This window comes from Pelecanus crispus, chromosome Z, assembly GCF_030463565.1.
Source record: "Pelecanus crispus isolate bPelCri1 chromosome Z, bPelCri1.pri, whole genome shotgun sequence".
Lineage (NCBI taxonomy): Eukaryota > Metazoa > Chordata > Aves > Pelecaniformes > Pelecanidae > Pelecanus > Pelecanus crispus.
In genome coordinates, this window is record NC_134676.1 from 41796043 (window position 1) to 41812703 (window position 16661).

Here is a 16661-nt window from a genome sequence, read left to right on the forward strand (position 1 = left end):
AGAAGGTAGCTGGAAAATATCAGGGAACTGTGAACTGCAGAAATGAAGGAACCTGCTACACAAAAAAAGTTACGATTTTCAGTATCACTGAAAGACATTACAAAAGCTTTGTTTCCCAGAGTTCAATTTAGGGACTCAACTACGTTCTTGTCCCAAATGAAGGAAAAAAAGAAAGTATTTTCTTGAACTTTCTACATCACTCAAATACAGTTAATCTCTGAAAACTGAAAAAATCTTAATCTTTTTATGAATCCAAGTTATTTTATCTTGCAAATCCTGAAATGTGGTTGCCATCCAGTTCTTCACTGACTAATTGTCATTTCATCTCTGCTTAGTATGAAACTTTTTTGGATTTGCATGTGTCATGTTTCTGTCTCTAGGCCATTAACATTGTTTGCTATCATCATTTCATCTACTTGATACTTCTTTAAAGACTATCTATAATTGTTGGTTCAGAATAAATCTGAAGAGCATCTGTACCTGCACTTAAACTTAGTTACCTAGCATTTACAGCTCATTTAAAGCTAGACTTTAACTTCTTTTTATAGCTTCTTTTAATTCCATATCTTCTGTATGGATTACTTTGCTTATATTTACTAATCACATTATTTTTCAGGTTTGTTGTATATTATTGAAACCCAGAAAGTGCTTGACCTCAAAATTAACCTCATGGCTTCATACATCATTGTTCCACAAAAAGGATTCTATGACCATACGTCAAATTTACTACTTCTGGATCTTGGTAGTCTTAAGGTGTGTATTACCTAATGAAGTAACTTACTGAAAATGATAGTTCAGCTTTTATGTCATTTCCAGTTTCTTAGTTTGTATTTTGTGGTACGGGTTAAGTAAAAGTTCCTGTTGCAGTTTATGTATTAGGCATTTATTTTAAACTGCTTTCTAGTCAAGGCAGAAATTATTGAACCCTTCTCAGTAGATTCTTTCAACCCAAAATAATTGTTAGAAAATAATGCTTCTCTGGAATAAAACAGCTGTTCATGCTTTGAACTGTTATGTGGAAAATGTCTAACAGTTTTTTTTTACCTTAGAATATGAAATAGTAAAATTTTGCTTACCTCGTTAAATGGTTGTCTTACTTTTAATACTGCTATTATTGTTATCAATTACCTTTTGGTCATTCAGTTTACTTGAAAATGAGAAAAGAAAGCATATTGGCAATTTACAAAATAACTTGGATAAAATTAGAGATATGTTTGAGATACTTCATGCAAGGGAAAAATCAAAAAGGTAGTTTAATGATGTATTTAAAATTATAATCTAGCACTATAAAGTCATAGAAGAGACCATTTCTACATATTACTAGCAATCTTACTCATTGGTGAACTTGTGTTCTTCCAGGAAAAATGATCTTACATGTATACAGGCAATTTAATTTTTTTTTTTTACTTGTACTCTGGGTAAGAATGATTCTGCCACTTACTGTTTAGATTGCCTTATGTGCTTTTTTAATAAGAACTTGTTTCAAAGCTTAAAATTTTGCTAAAGTGAAGTAGGTGTTCAATGTGTCTGCAACAGACTGACTTTCTGAGCATGTAGGTTTCAGTTACAATCATAAATCGTTTGGGTTGGAATGGACCTTTAAAGGTTGTCTAGTACAACCCCCCTGCAATGAGCAGGGACAGCCTCAACGAGATCAGCTTGCTCAGAGCCCCATCCAAACAGACCTTGAATGCTTCCAGGGATGGGGAATCCACAGCTTCTCTGGGCAACCTGTTCCAGTGCCTCACCACCCTCATCGTAAAAAATTTCTTCCTTATATCTAGTCTAAATCTACCCTAAACTAAAAGGTTTAAAACCATTACCCCTTGTCCTATTGCAACAGGCCCTGCTAAAAAGTCTCTCCCCATCTTTCTTATAAGCCCACTTTATATAGTGAAAGGCTGCAGTAAGGTCTTCTTGGAGCCTTCTCTTCTCCAGGCTGAACAACCCCAACTCTCTCAGCCTGGCCTCATAGGAGAGGTGCTCCAGCCCTCGGATCATTATTGTGCCCCTCCTCTGGACCTGCTCCAACAGGTCCATATCCTTCTTGTGCTCAGGGCTCCAGAGCTGGACGCAGTGCTCCAGGTGAGGTCTCACCAGAGTGGAGTAGAGAGGGCAGAAGCTCCTCCTTCGACCTGCTGGCCACGCTTCTTTTGATGCAGCCCAGGATGGGGTTGGCTTTCTGGGCTGTGAGCGCACATTGCTGGCTCCCGTCCAGCTTTTCATTACCCAACACCCCCAAGTCTTTCTCCTCAGGACTGCTCTCAATCCCTTCATCCCCCAGCCTGTACTGATACCAGCGGTTGCTCCAACCCAGTTGCAGGACGTTGCACTAGGCCTTGTTGAAAAAGAATACATCAGGTGCTTCAGAAAGCAGAATTAGTGAAAAACGTTGCTGTGTAGATACTAAAAATAATTTGGATTTACAGCCAGATCACTTATTTCAGTGACTAATAATTTTACCAGCTCTACTGAATGCTGGTCATCTGTAGGCACTTTGTAGAGTTCAGTAATCAATCTGTGTATTGGTTGGGTGCTTGAGACAGCCTCCTAGATCTAATGGAGGGCAGGGGGGAATACAATAGCCGACCTCCTCTACTCAACCCATAGGAGATTACTATCAGAATAATACATAGAAGAATATGTTTCAAAATCAGACTCCAGTAGTTGTGTCTGTGAGATTTTTTTACTGAAACGGATGAATAATTTTCATAGTGAATGTGACTCTTGGGTTGGTTCCTGTCTTTTAATAGAAATTAGAAAGCAAGATGAAGGGATTAGGAAGTACCGAAAGAGAAAAGTTACATGCCTCTAAGGATATGATTAATAATTCTGTATTCGCTTTGAGTGACATATGCTTAAGTGAGATGTAGGTCATTTGTTGAATCTGTATGTTTAATCCAGAACAAATAGTCTCTTTCCCTCAGTTATGTACTGGATAAGGTCAAGCCCCAAGGGGGAAAATGGCGTATCAAATTAAAACTGTATCTTGATGCAGATACATAAGTGGACTTAATTAAGGTTGCACAGGCAATATTAATTTGGTAATTCTGAATTTTCAAACTGCAGGGTATTTTTAGGGTAAAAGTAGTCATAGTTCAGTAGCACTGGAAAAAGAAATGTCTTAAACACTAGTACTTAAAACTGTTTCACAGTTATGAACCTTATCTTAAATATTATCTGGGTCTGACAAAAACAGATATGGATCCAAAATTATTAGACTTTTAAGGATGAGGACAGCCACATTTCGTCAGAGATGAATAGCAGAGAGGGCATACAGAAATGTGAAATACCAAACAAGTATAGGAATCCCAAAGCTGAGTCAAAGGGATATTGACTAATATTAAAGGAAAGACATGGAACATTGTTGATGAACAGTCCTAACCTGCTTTTCCCTTTTACTCTGTTTGACTAATATGTAACAGCGTAATGCCACAACTAAATTCAACAGGACTCAAAAATAGATTTCATGTTCCTGAGGTGATTAATGCAGTAATATTTTTATATGTAAAAAACCCAAACAGTTATTCTACTGATTACAAAGGGGTTGAGACTTTTTACACTTTGGGGTAGGAGTCACTTATTAAATGGAATTGTTCTATACAAAATATATTGTATGAAACTTCATAGATTTTTAATTCATTTTTTATTTTGTTTGTTCCCTTGAAGAAGAAATAGAGTTCAATATTCTCCATTTTTTGTTTTGATACAGGCTACTAATCTTAGATCTATTTCCTCCGCAGTGATATTTGTAAGACTCTGTGCCCTTATAATAAGGATTTAAATTTAATCTTTTGTCGTGGCAGGATCAAGTGTTTGTAGAATTAGTGCTTGAATATTTTTGAAATTGATTTATGCTTTGTTTGTGACTTTTTAAGATGAAAAGCAAAAGTCGTTCTGATTTATCAAAACTCAAAGTAGGACAAAGCTCTATTGAAGATATAATGTCAAGAGCTTATGACAGCTTTGATATCCAGCTCAGCAGTATACAGTTATTGTACAGCAAACATGGTAAGTATTCATGAAAGTAATCTTTATGAGTAAAAATATTTTGGTGGTTGATGTGCCTTTTATATTTTTAACTGAAGCAGTGGAGAATCTTTGGAACATGTTTCTTTAAACTCATGTTCAAAACTCAGTCCTTTGAACATGTTACAAATTTCCAAAACCAACCTTTACGCCTTAGATTCAAACCTTAGGTTTTTGCTAAATAAATAAGCTTACATTAAATCCCTTACTTTTGCAGATGTCTCACTTGATTTGTTGCGTAATAAATATAAGAGTGTATTAAATTTATTTATGGTATTTTCTTTCAGTGCCTTTTCCTTGCTTCCCTCCAAATCTAAAGCAGAATCTACTAGTTGTTGTAGGTTTGATCATTTTGTGAGGGTAAAGAAAGGATCAGAATCCCTTATTGAAGGAAACTTTTACTAGTACTTTGGGAACTAACAATATAGAAAGAGTCAGAGCCAGAGAAGTCGTAAGCATTTAATTCCTAACTCTCTGGTTCCGGAGGAGAATCCAGAGCTTAAACTCCCAGTACCATGCATGTTAAGAATTGGGCCCTTAGAAGTCTGCAGCATGGGTGGGGTAGCTGTTTAGATGTGAACGGTAGAAATTACTAAGTAGTCTTGTATGTCTGAAGTTTGGATCTTGTATAATGTATATGTATTGACAGAGCTGTAAAAGAGATAATGTCACCTGAATTTTTAGCAATGTAAACTAACTAATGTCAGATACTTAATTCTCTGATACATGTAATGAGAAGGGATGTCTTTCAGTGTTTAAAGCATAAGTTTTCTTTGCTTTTCTAGATGAGAACTGGCAAGAGGCTCGGAAGCTGAAATACTCATCTCAACATATCTTGCAGCCCTTGAATGTAGAAGTGGAATTTAGCAGGGCTCTGGTTGTTACAGATGCAAGAATGCCCAAGTATGTGTGTTTTCCTATTTTGAAATTTAGTGGTAAATAACTTTTTTAGGGGGGGGATTGGGAAGAAAAAAATCAAGGATTTAATTATACTTGCACTATTTTACATCGGCCATGTGTGAATCTTTGAAGTAAAATGCTTTCATCGAGAAAAATAGGGAATAAAACCAAGAAGTTACCAGATATTGAAGAGGTGATAGAATATTATATTTTTATAAAATAAGTATGTATAATATATATAAAGATTTTTATTAAAAATATTAATACCTGTTCTAATTAGGTCTTTCAAATAGCTACATTTCAGTTCTCAGTGGACATACTGAGGAGCAAAAAATTTGAATTTACGAAGTCTCTTTTATAAACATCACAAAAATATTCTGAAAAGTAGTGTGCTGTCATACTGCTTCTCTTTCACTTACGTTATTCATTGTGTTTGTTTACCTACTAGAGATCACTTCTCAGGGAAACAGCTCTTAATGCATTGAGTTTGCTCAATTAGCAAAAAACCTATTGGTTATGGAAATTGTACTCAGTCAGAATAAAATGTAAGTTACTATTAATGATGAAACTTTGATGTTAAAGATTACTGAGTCAAAGTGGCAAAGATTAACTTTGCAGTGTTTTGGAAAGCGCATCTTCAGTAATGTCTGGTAAAGACACTACTACCTAAAAAAATCCCATCAGTTTTGCAGTACTTGCAAACTAACACATTAATGCATTAGTTTAAGTACATAAGAATCATATTCTTATGCGACAACAAGCTAACATGTGCTTATTTCATTCTTAACACTGTTAGAAATTCAGATTTTAGCTAGGTACCTCAGAAGATGAATGGCATGAAAATAGACCTAGGCTATTGCAGAAAATTGTTTAGTACAATCAGCAAAATCAAGAGGCAGTTTGTGAAATAAAAGAATTATGAGGAATCTAGGATTTGCTTAGTCAGAAAAAACCCTAAGGATAATATACCTCACCCGTGCTGTGTATTGTGAATGCAGATCCATGATTGCATGGTATAATGGTGCCACCTTCTGGAAAGCTGGGAGGCAGATTCTGAATTTTAGTGCTTGACTTTACAAAACATCTATTCTTTCCCTCCTTACTTTTTCTCTGTTTGGTGAGGAAGGTGAGATAAGGGAAATACAACTCACAGGAATCTGTCTTTTTATGTTATAAAGTCCAGGGAGGGAAAGAGAGATTTCATTTCTATGGTCATATAACAGAATATAGAATCATTTTAATGTAGGTTTGTAACCAACTTCTCTCCAAGTTATGCTAGTGTAACCTGGATTAAGACGTATCTGCTCTTAATGAGAACACCTGTTGCAGTTTTGTAATACTGCCCATCTAACTGTCTTGGCTACCAGGTGTGCTTCTCTTTTTGGCAGTTTATGTGTCTAGACTAATTCTGGGAAATTTTTCCCTAATGGATATTATTTCTGTATTCCAAATTCTCATACAGTCAGTAAATTTACTTGACAGTAAATAGTTTCTACCTGTGCCTAGAAATTGGCAAAGTTTTCTTTTTCAATTGGTGGTTTTGTCCTCACATCTTCTCCAATGTATTATATTTTATCTTCCTTTGAAGATTGAGCTGTGAATTAAGCACAGCAAAACTGGGAGGAATAGCAGGTCCTGTTCCTCACACCCCACGTGTTAAGTATCTGCTGCTGCCTATTGCTGGAGACAGTTGGTTTATTGAACAAACCTCTTTATCTGTTCTAACTAGATGTTGTAATAAAAGCATAATAATGTTCTTGGAGCCAGTTTTCTGCTTCTGGTCTGCTCTCTTCTGTGAGAAACTGGGGTGGGTTTTAGATCTTTAAAAAGTCAGCGTCTGCATTTGAAGTGATTCTACTTTTTGGCCAAAGCCTATTCAGTCAGGCTTAAAATATGTTTTACTGCTTTCATTTTTAAAAACTGTTACTTTATTCTTTTATGTCCTCTAGGGCTATGCCATTTATTCCTTCGTTAAATATCTAGGCTACTGCTAGAGTCAGCTTAAATATGCATAACTTGTAGGAGGTATTTTGTATACTTTGCTTGAAGTTTTGGGCTGTAAACATTCTTATGCAAAAAAACCCCCACCTTTTCTTTTGTAAAATACTGTGTAAAGGCTCAGTTATGTGATTTATTACAAGTCGTTAAATTAGATATACAAACAAGAGGGAACAATTTCTGGTTGTGAGGAAAATAGGCTTTATGTAGCCAGATCAGAAGTGGTTATTAGTATTATTTGCAGTCCTGATCAGCAGGATATTGTATCAAATGGAAATGCAAATTATGTGAGTGACTGGGTATTTGCTGGTTAAGTAACTCTTCTTCATGCAACAGAAGTTACATACATACATACATACATATATATATTTTTTAAAAAAAAAAAAAACATGCAATGGTTAGATGAGTGTTTTTCTGACCAGGAAGACTTGTGTGGTTTTTTTCAGAAGAAAATTGATGTAAAGTTTGAATGAAATAGTTTTAAGATAATCTTGATTGTTTACAAAACAGGTTCAAACTGTCTGGACAGCTGCCTTTACTTTCTATCCAAATATCAGACCAGAAGCTGACAAGTATCTTGGAGCTAATTGATAGCATTCCTAAGCCAGAAAGTACTGCTGCTACCAGTTCTCCTCCAAAAATAACTGAGGTAAGATTTAAAAAAATTATTTCATTAATAATTATCAGAAAAATACCTTCTTGCTATTAGCGTTGCATTTTTGAAAGGAGCACAAGAAAGTGGAGAACAAGCATTTACTTAGTATCTCTTGAAAAACTTAGCTACTTCTCTAAAACTATAGAAATTTTGCTTGTTATTTAGTTATTTTATTGTGATCTTTAACCAATAATTATGAAATAGTTGTCCAGTGGTTGAAAAAAACCTCCAAACTTCTACTACTCTGGGAGTTATTCTGTAGTTCATATTAATCTTGATTAACAAACATACTCACTTTTGAGGATTAGTTTGATTGTACCTTCAAATTTACACATGTATCAGATTGCTGCAGAGTTTGGGTTCAGCTGTTTTGTTCTTCAAGGAAGAAAAGGTTGAAATCTTGGAATTTTTAAAGTTGAAGTATTATGTAGCTCTTAAACAGGAGTTTAACTTTCAAAAACAAAACAAAAAATATCCACTATCTATGGCTAATGTTGGCTAAACAGTGTCTGCCTGGCAAAAGTGGCAACTTCATTTCAGCTGACTTCACTGCTCTTCCCAGCTTTTCTTTATCCAGTTATACAACACAGCTGAGGGTTCTGCCTTGCATTTCTAAGGTTTAGGAGTGTGGAGAGAGTTCTCTCCCTACTTTCCCACCCCCTTTCCTTGGTGAAAATGGTTTGGGTCATTGTTTTGTGCTTTCCTCGGGACAGAGGACTGCCACTTTCTTGTTGTTATTTCTGAAAAGTATATTTTACCTTTTGGTATGAGCTGTTTTTCACAAAACTAGGAAATGACTCCTAATGGCTAATTTTTAACATCACTCTAGTCTGTGTGATACGGCTATGTTTTATATATCTTTAAAGCAGTCCTATCATTTGAGCATGTGTGAAATCTCAAGGTCATAGACGAAATCTGGCTATCCATTTTTCTGTCATTTGTAAATACTTCTAATTATCTGTTATTTAATCTTTTGTGTACTGAATTCTAAAGGAATAATGGTCATCTCTGTGTTTTTTTTCTTTTTTAAGATTATTTAATAATTATCTTCCCGTCTTTATACAAATTATTCTGCCCTGTTTCTGATGGCTGTTGCTGCAGTTTTGGTGGTGTTTTCTGTGGGTTATGTTAGCATAATATTTAATAACTGTAAATACACATGACTAGACATGCATACTTATTGAAAGTATATATAGAGTGAAGATTGTTTCCCTTCAACATGTAGTTCCTGCTATCTTTTTAGTCATGACATTAAAATTCTAGCTAGTTCTACCCTGCTCTTCACTCTTCATATACTAGTAGGATCCCCAGCCAAAAGCTGCCCTAGTCTCTGTTTTGTGCAACTAGTCAGACAAACTTTCTTCAACGATGAGTGGTGGGATTTTAGTTCTACATAAATAAAATATGCGCATGTAAGATGATTATCCTCTACTTTATAACATTGCCTATACTTGAATTTAATTATAGAATTGAACTATTACATTTAAAATATTTTAAGTGACTTTGATGTACTTAGTATTACCTGTACATTACTTGTGACATACAAGGTGAGGTGAGGAAAGACTGTTGAGCCAGTGTGAATGTATTTGCATTATATGCAGCATCCATATTAAAACCTATGGTTAAACCTGTCTGCTCAAGCTTTCATCTACTACAGAGCCTGACGAACTCTAATTGCTGTATTAAATTCAGTTAATTTGAGTGGATTTGCTGCTTTGGTGGTGGCAGATAAAATCCCATGCTTTCATCCTTGTAGCTGAAATTCTTCTGAGCTTTGTTGCCATCACATCGCTTCTGAACAGGAAATAATGTGAAATCCTTTTCCAGATCTCTGCATGTGAACTTTTTTCTTTACATTTTGAGTTAGTGGAGGAATTGTTCTTGGACTGCAAAAACAGAAGACTCTTCAGATCCTTCTAGGTTTTTGCATCCTGTGCTTTCTTGTATTTTAGTACAAGAAGGCTGTTGACTTCATTGTGGAAGGATTTATTTGTCATGATTTGGTACTGTGAAGTCAAGTCTCGCAGTGTCTTCTTCTTGTCTTCTTAGAATGTGAAAGTGTTACAGATGAGACACTTTCACAGTTACCAGACTCTTGGAGGTTTGGTGTATCTGTCATTCATAGACATGGATATATTCAGTAAGGTCAAATTATGTAGGCTGGAGACTTGAGAAGAGCGACTGATGGAATGTAAAGAGTGAGATGAAAAATGAAGCCTTGGAAACAACATTCAAAGATGAATGTTTCTTTGTTGCCGTAATACTTAGATTTCTGTAAGATACTGTGAGTTATTGAATAATTGTCTGAGACTGTGCTTTGAAACTAGCAGTAACGGGGGGAGGGGGGAAACCCAACCCAAAACCCAGCTACTGTCATCTGTGCAGTCCAGAGCCAAAGGCACCCAAGAAGAATGGGAACACAGACAACACACATGTCCCTCCTTACTTTAGTACTTTGTGCAAGGCACATGTATACTAAATATGCATGTGGAACATGCAGATGAGAATTCTTTACAAACTCAAACCACTGGAGACTACTTTCTGAGGCTTGGTGGGAAATCTGTGTTTAGTGAACAAATCATTTGGTTACCTTCACTAAGAGAATGTAATTCTGTCATACAAGATACTACATGGAGTGAGGATTCTTGTCCTTTTGTCCACTCTAGTGGCAAAAGAGTGACATTTCACACATATTCAGTTACTTTTCTGGGTTGTGCATATAACTGCATCTCACAGGTAAAGACTCTACTAGCATCTGTTTTTCCAGATACATGAAGAAATGAGTTTCACCAAGGCCAAGTGCCAGGTCCTGCACTTGGGTCACAACAACCCCATGCAACGCTACAGACTTGGGGAAGAGTGGCTGGAAAGCCGTCTGGCCACAAAGGACTTGGGGGTGTTGGTTGACAGGTAGCCGAATATGCACCAGCAGTGTGCCCAGGTGGCCAAGAAGACCAACAGCATCCTGGCTTCTATCAGGAGTAGTGTGGCCAGCAGGAGCAGGGAGGTGATTGTTCCCCTGTACTCGGCACTGGTGAGGCCGCACCTCAAATACTGTGGTTTTGGGCCTCTCAGTACAAGAAGGACATTGAGGTGCTGGAGCATGTCCAGAGCAGGGCAACAAAGCTGGTGAAGGGTCTGGAGCACAGGCCTTATGAGGAGCAGCTGAGGGAACTGGGGGTGTTTAGTGTGGAGAAGAGGAGGCTGAGGGGTGACCTTATCGCTCTCTATAACTACCTGAAAGGAGGTTTTCTTTTCCCAGATAACAAGTGATAGGACAAGAGGAAATGGGCTCAAGTTGCATCAGGGGAGGTTTAGATTGGATATTAGGAAAAATTTCTTCACGGAAAGAGTTGTCAAGCATTTGAACAGGCCTGCCCAGGGAAGTGGTTGAGTCCCCATCCCTGCGGGTATTTAAAAGACATGTAGATGTGGTGCTTAGGGACATGGTTTAGTGGTGGACTTGGTAGTGTTAGGTTAATGGTTGGACTGGATGATCTTAAGGGACTTTTCCAACCAAAATGATTCTATAAGTCTATGAAACTTAGAAACAATTCTGTCTGCTCTAAGGTTTTCTCTAGCTCTTTTTTTCATGTGTTCCCACCTGCCACTAGTATTATGTGATTTTTATAAAGAACAGTTACCTTTTACTGTTCTCTGAAGTTGCCATACTGTAGTCTGGTGAGGGACTAGGTCTTGTCTGTCCTGAGTTTTCATATGATGTGCTGTTTCTGTCCATCTTTCGATCTGTGAAGTTGGATGTTTGAACCTCTTTGCCGTGTTTCCTGATGTATTCTTTCTGTAGCTAGATAAAGATGCAGTAACTGCTGCTTCTACCTGATTTAGGCCCCCTTTCTCCCTATGCTTTTAATTTTAGTAACATAAGTGTTTAACTGCAGTAGTGTGCACTTAAGTAAGACCAATTCCCTTCAGTTGTAAAACTTCCATGCAGCATATGTACATGCGATAGGATGACCAATGAATTCAAGCCAAAAATTTTATGGTATCTCCTCTTTCAGGCTGCAGTGTCCCCTGTGCTCTCAGCACCACATTTGTCACAAGGTGTGTTTCCTGTTTTGGATCTTCACTCATTTGCTGAGTCAGGTAATATGATCTATTTTAAAGTCTGATTTAATAAACAAGTCAAGTTAAGTTTTTGAGTTCATTAAATCAATTTGCTTCTCTTGGAGTAAGTGACCATTTGTGGCTTTGTTTCAAGTTCTTGCAGGTTGATTAGTGTTATATTCTGTCCAGCTTATTATAGTTCACTCTGTACAAGATATTTGTGAATTTCCTCATAGCAGTAAAATTTTGTATGCTTGTTCTTGCTGTTCCCTTTCTGAAGGTGAAACAGTAAAATATTTGGTAGAATGGGTTTCTTCATTTTTGTCTTTGCATATGTTACTACAATTTTCTATTCAGAACATCCAAAGTAATTTTTTGCTTCAGTATGTACTTAGTCCTCTGATAATGGTTTTAATTATTTTCTTCTGGTGAAGGATTTCACTCCTACTTAGCTGGATTTATTTAAATTACTAAATGCTGAAACAATGACTGTTAGAAACTACTGTGTTGTTAAAAACAAACATTTCAACTTCTACAGGAAGTGGCTGTGGAGAAACTGGTCATGTTCAATAGTGGCTTGCTTTTCAAACAGCTTAGCTAGATTGTAACATTCCATCTAGTAGTTACATTTGAAAAATAATCAAACGTATCAGTGTTACTTCAGTGTCAATCACCTTTCTCATGCCCAAACACTCGACTGGAGAAACAGAGAACAATACTTTTTTCTCCTTTCTCAAGTTAATGATATATGTGGTTTGCAAACACTAGCAAGATTATCAGCAAAGTTAATGTTTATGTCTACTTTATCACTTTAAATTCAGTGTGTGTACAGTATGTATGGAAATACGTATCTGTGTATCTTCATCTATTTTTGTATGAGTTCCTTTAAGTGCCCAAAGGTAGTAAGAAAGTGTCTTTCAATTCTTAAAAATTAGGGTGAGATGAGAGCAAACACTGGCAACAATTAATTTGAGAAAGTAATAACTAGATTGATTGATTCAAGTGGGTTTTTTTAATAGACACTGTACATACAGCTGTGCAGTTATTTTAACTGATTCATGTTATTTCTCTGTCTTCACCTCCCAGACTCAAGGGTGCTTTTAAGCCTCAGAAAATACCTCTTAATGTCATTTATTCAGTTTGTCAGAAGAAGGATACTTCTTCCACAGTTACCTTTATCTTCACTATTTATCGTGTTTAGGAGAAGAGCCTTATAAGGTGGTGCAATCTATTTGTCTTGGTTATGCTTCTGTAATAACATCAGGTGGATTAAAAGCTTGATAGTCCTTAGCAGTCTCTTCTGAAATGGGAGATCCTTAGCAGGGAGAGATCCAAAGTAGTGCCACTGATAGTGAGACAAAGGCTTCTGCGTGGTCAGCGTCAGTCAGACCAGCAGAAGAGTTATTAAGCTATTAGTACACACGAAACGCAAGATGAGCCATGGTTTGTGCTGTCTTTTGCATAGCCAAGTGAGAGAATGCTGACAAAGGAGTTAGTTGACGAGAATTGACTTCTGATGACATGATAGAGGGAGCTGTAGGTGTGGTGAAAAGTGGAGGCAGGAGTGGAGATTCTGTTTTTGCCAGACTTTGGTTGGTAATTATCAGTTTGGTTTTGCCAGACTTTGGTTGCTAATTGTCAGCTAGGTACTTACACATTTAAGTTTTTGTAGATGTAGACATAAAAATTCTAGGTCATAGTACTGCAAAATATTGGCTGTCTAAAACTAAAATGTATATATAATGTTGTTGTGAATTAATCCTTAGAATCAGAAGAAGAATTTTATGATGCTCTAAGCAGTCCTGTGGAAGACATGCCATTTTTTGAAGCCCCATCTGGTTCCCTCATGAGAGCTAGCAGTACAAGGCGAAAAAAGCTACGTAAACAAGAGTCTTTGAAAAATATGACAGAATTCCAGCTAAGGTTTGAAGTAGCTGAGGTAAAGTTACTTCCCCCTTCCCCCCCAAACCACATCTGAACTGTAATTTTTCCCTGTTGTTGTGTTCATGAATCCATGTCTGCAGAAGTATTGATTCCCATTTCTTGCTGAAACTATTCTGTAGACTTTTTTTTCCACGTCACAGTTGTGCCTCTTCATCCTTTTTGTCACTGAAATGCTCTGGTTTATCCACTTTAATTCCCAACTCATTTTATCACTGAATTTCCTTTACCTAACTATCACTCAAAAATCACATTATGGTTTTGTTTTGGTTTAAGATGTAGCTTTTGACATCTTTTTTCCAGATACTGCTGTGGTCACTGGGAAAGCTTCATTAATGTTTCACTTTGTAACAAGCACCGTATTTTTCTGCTCCAGTTTTTCCCAGACTCTACACCTAAATCTGTAACGTGTTCACTATGAGGTGTTTTATGTGTTATTCTTGCTGTTTCAGACTCATGGGGTAAAAAAGGAGTATTTTACCCAAATGCAAGACACTGTTTCTAACTGCATCAGTTGGTCTAGTAAAAGAGATGGCCTGTTAACCACCATTGTTACGTTTATCATTAGGCCATTGTGGCTATGACAGTGTTGTTGCTGCTACTTACTGTATAACTTTAGAAATCAACCATACAAATTCAGTTAACTTTGCAAATTCTGTTTTAGGGTGGGGCTTACAGGATGGCTTCTACACATCATAACTAGCTTGCAACATAGCTTAGTATATACTAGACCTTACAGAAAATACATGAGCAAATTCGACTGAAATGTACTGGGGTTTATGCTATGACAAAACCTTGTTTAAGAACTACTAGTCTAAAGATAGATGTATGTTACATTACTCTCTAAGGGAAACTATCTTACGATCTATAAGAAAAAAATACAATTGAGAATCTGTTAATAATCACCTTCTCTCTGTTTGGCTTTGTAGTTTAAAATATCTTACTGGGTTTGGTTTTGATTTTGCCCTATTTGTAGAGAGCATTATGTAGAAAGGAAGAGTACATGTCTTTATTTTGCTGTGTTTGTAAAAGACAGATAACAACAGCTCAGCTAGGTATTTATTTAACAACATCTTCGTCATGCATGAGTGAAAAAATAGGAAATAATCTCGCCTGATATTCAGTTTGGGAATCTAACTCTTACCAGGAGAGTTCAAAGAAATTCTAGTGAAAGCAGTAAACTCTTTATGCTGACTGAAAATCTAGTTTTGACTGGATTGAATATTACTAAATGCTTTACAGAGTTGTTTTTAAAAATAAATTAGTTCGTGTAAGTGTAACTTTGGTATTACGTTTGTGCATGTTTGAAGTTTTTGTTAAAATAGCAGCAAATAGTATTTTAGCAATTTTGCTTGTTGAACCGTTTATTTTTTCCAGGGCATTTGCTCTATAAAGTTAAATGGTGAATACATATTAACCAGTAAAATGTATGTAAATATATAATTCTATATAAAAACTAAGAGGATAATCCCCTTCCTTTTTTTTTCTGTTTTGTTTGTTTGGCGTTTTTTAGGTCTTAATTAAATTATGCCGTCTTACTGGTAATACTGAGACACCTGTGCTGCAGCTTGCAATTGTACGGTTAGGCACTGAACTTAAATTAAGAACATTTGACATGACTGCAAATGCTTTCCTTCGAGAAGTTTGTCTGCTGTGCCCAGAGTATATGGGTAGGTATTTATAGTCTGATCGAAAAATTATTTGCAAATAACACTGTGAGTTTGTCTTCAAAAAGCCCGTAGGTCTTTCTTTTGTCAACTGAGGAAGATTTGCTTCCTGAATTAAATGGCGGGGAGGGGATGGGACAGGGATGGAAAAATAATTCAGGAGCTCATTCTCTTAGTGATGCTTTAGTACATATCTTCTAATGCTGATGATTTTAGTAGAGATATCTAACTATCTTAGGTCTGCAGAAGGTTTTGCGATTAAATAGTAATGACAGCTAGCAGCCTAGTTTGTAGCCTATAGATGATTAAAAGGGTTGTAGAAAACTTGTCAATTTTTTTCTTTTAAAAAAAAAGTAATGTTTTATTTTTTCGGGTTTTTTTTAAGATGATAATGATAAACCAGTTTACATAATTACTACTTTGGATAATGTAGAAGATGATCTTCTCACTCTGGAGTACATAAAGGTGAGAAAAGAACAGACTTCGCTTTTGAACTGTAAGCCAATCATAAACAGTACAGTATTACCGAGCAATTGTTGAAGACTGTTCCTTACTTGTTAATTCCTTAACATATTGCATGTCATGTGCAAAGTCTGTCTGCCCCCTAAACAGATTAACTTGTACATCTTAAGTTGTAGTGTTTTTTGAAATAAATTCTAACGAAATTTGCAAACCTTTCCCGTTTTGTTTGTTTTACGTGCACTTTTGGTGGAATAGGCTGATATTAATGGACCGGAATTGAAAACTGCCTATCAGAATGTTCTACAGAAAATAAAGGTATGATACCTTTTTTTAACATAATTTTCTTATTGTGGGAAGAGAGGCATGTTGGATAAACATAATCTGTTTTTTAGGTGAACTTTTCATCTCTAGATGTTCATTTGCATACTGAAGCTCTGCTGAATGCTATGAACTATCTGAATAATCTTCTACCCAAACAAGAAACTAAAGTTGCAGAAGAACCGGTCCATGAAAAAATAGAGGAGAAGAAGGATGTTCTTAAGAAATTAAGTAAGTTTCTTTATCCCCACCCACCACCCCCTTCATTTATTTAAGGAAGGAAGAAAACAGGCATATTTTCTATCTTTGTAAGCCTGTCAATAACTTTTGAAATGAGAAATTTTGTTTAGGATTATTTGCTTAGCCATTTCACAGCCTTTGTTAATTTCAGTGGTAACAAGAATGTTAGCCATCAGAGTACTGTGGTGTAGCAAGGGTATACTCTTCTTCCCTGGCTCAAAGTGTGTAGGTGAGGAATAACTGTATAATTAATGAAGCAAGGTAGATGCTGCAGCTGTTGACGTTTCCTGAGGTAGAAATATTAGGCATGTTTTTTGAAGATAACGTGTTCAAATTCACTTAGTTAGGATAGTCTGCATTGAATGGTAGCTTACTGGCAGTGATTC

General features: G+C 36.3%; 1 protein-coding gene across 6 annotated transcripts in view; it reads left to right on the forward strand.

Annotated features, from left to right (window-relative positions):
* Nucleotides 1-16661, forward strand: part of VPS13A (vacuolar protein sorting 13 homolog A) — a 108794-nt gene that overhangs the window by 26241 nt on the left and 65892 nt on the right. For all 6 annotated transcript variants that reach the window (XM_075726383.1, XM_075726384.1, XM_075726385.1 and 3 more), the window contains exons 20-29: nucleotides 617-753; nucleotides 3879-4011; nucleotides 4815-4932; nucleotides 7438-7576; nucleotides 11602-11686; nucleotides 13414-13586; nucleotides 15102-15258; nucleotides 15641-15720; nucleotides 15973-16032; nucleotides 16110-16266. In XM_075726383.1, coding sequence (XP_075582498.1) covers nucleotides 617-753; nucleotides 3879-4011; nucleotides 4815-4932; nucleotides 7438-7576; nucleotides 11602-11686; nucleotides 13414-13586; nucleotides 15102-15258; nucleotides 15641-15720; nucleotides 15973-16032; nucleotides 16110-16266 — 1239 coding nt within the window. The remainder of the gene's footprint in view (nucleotides 1-616; nucleotides 754-3878; nucleotides 4012-4814; nucleotides 4933-7437; nucleotides 7577-11601; nucleotides 11687-13413; nucleotides 13587-15101; nucleotides 15259-15640; nucleotides 15721-15972; nucleotides 16033-16109; nucleotides 16267-16661) is intronic.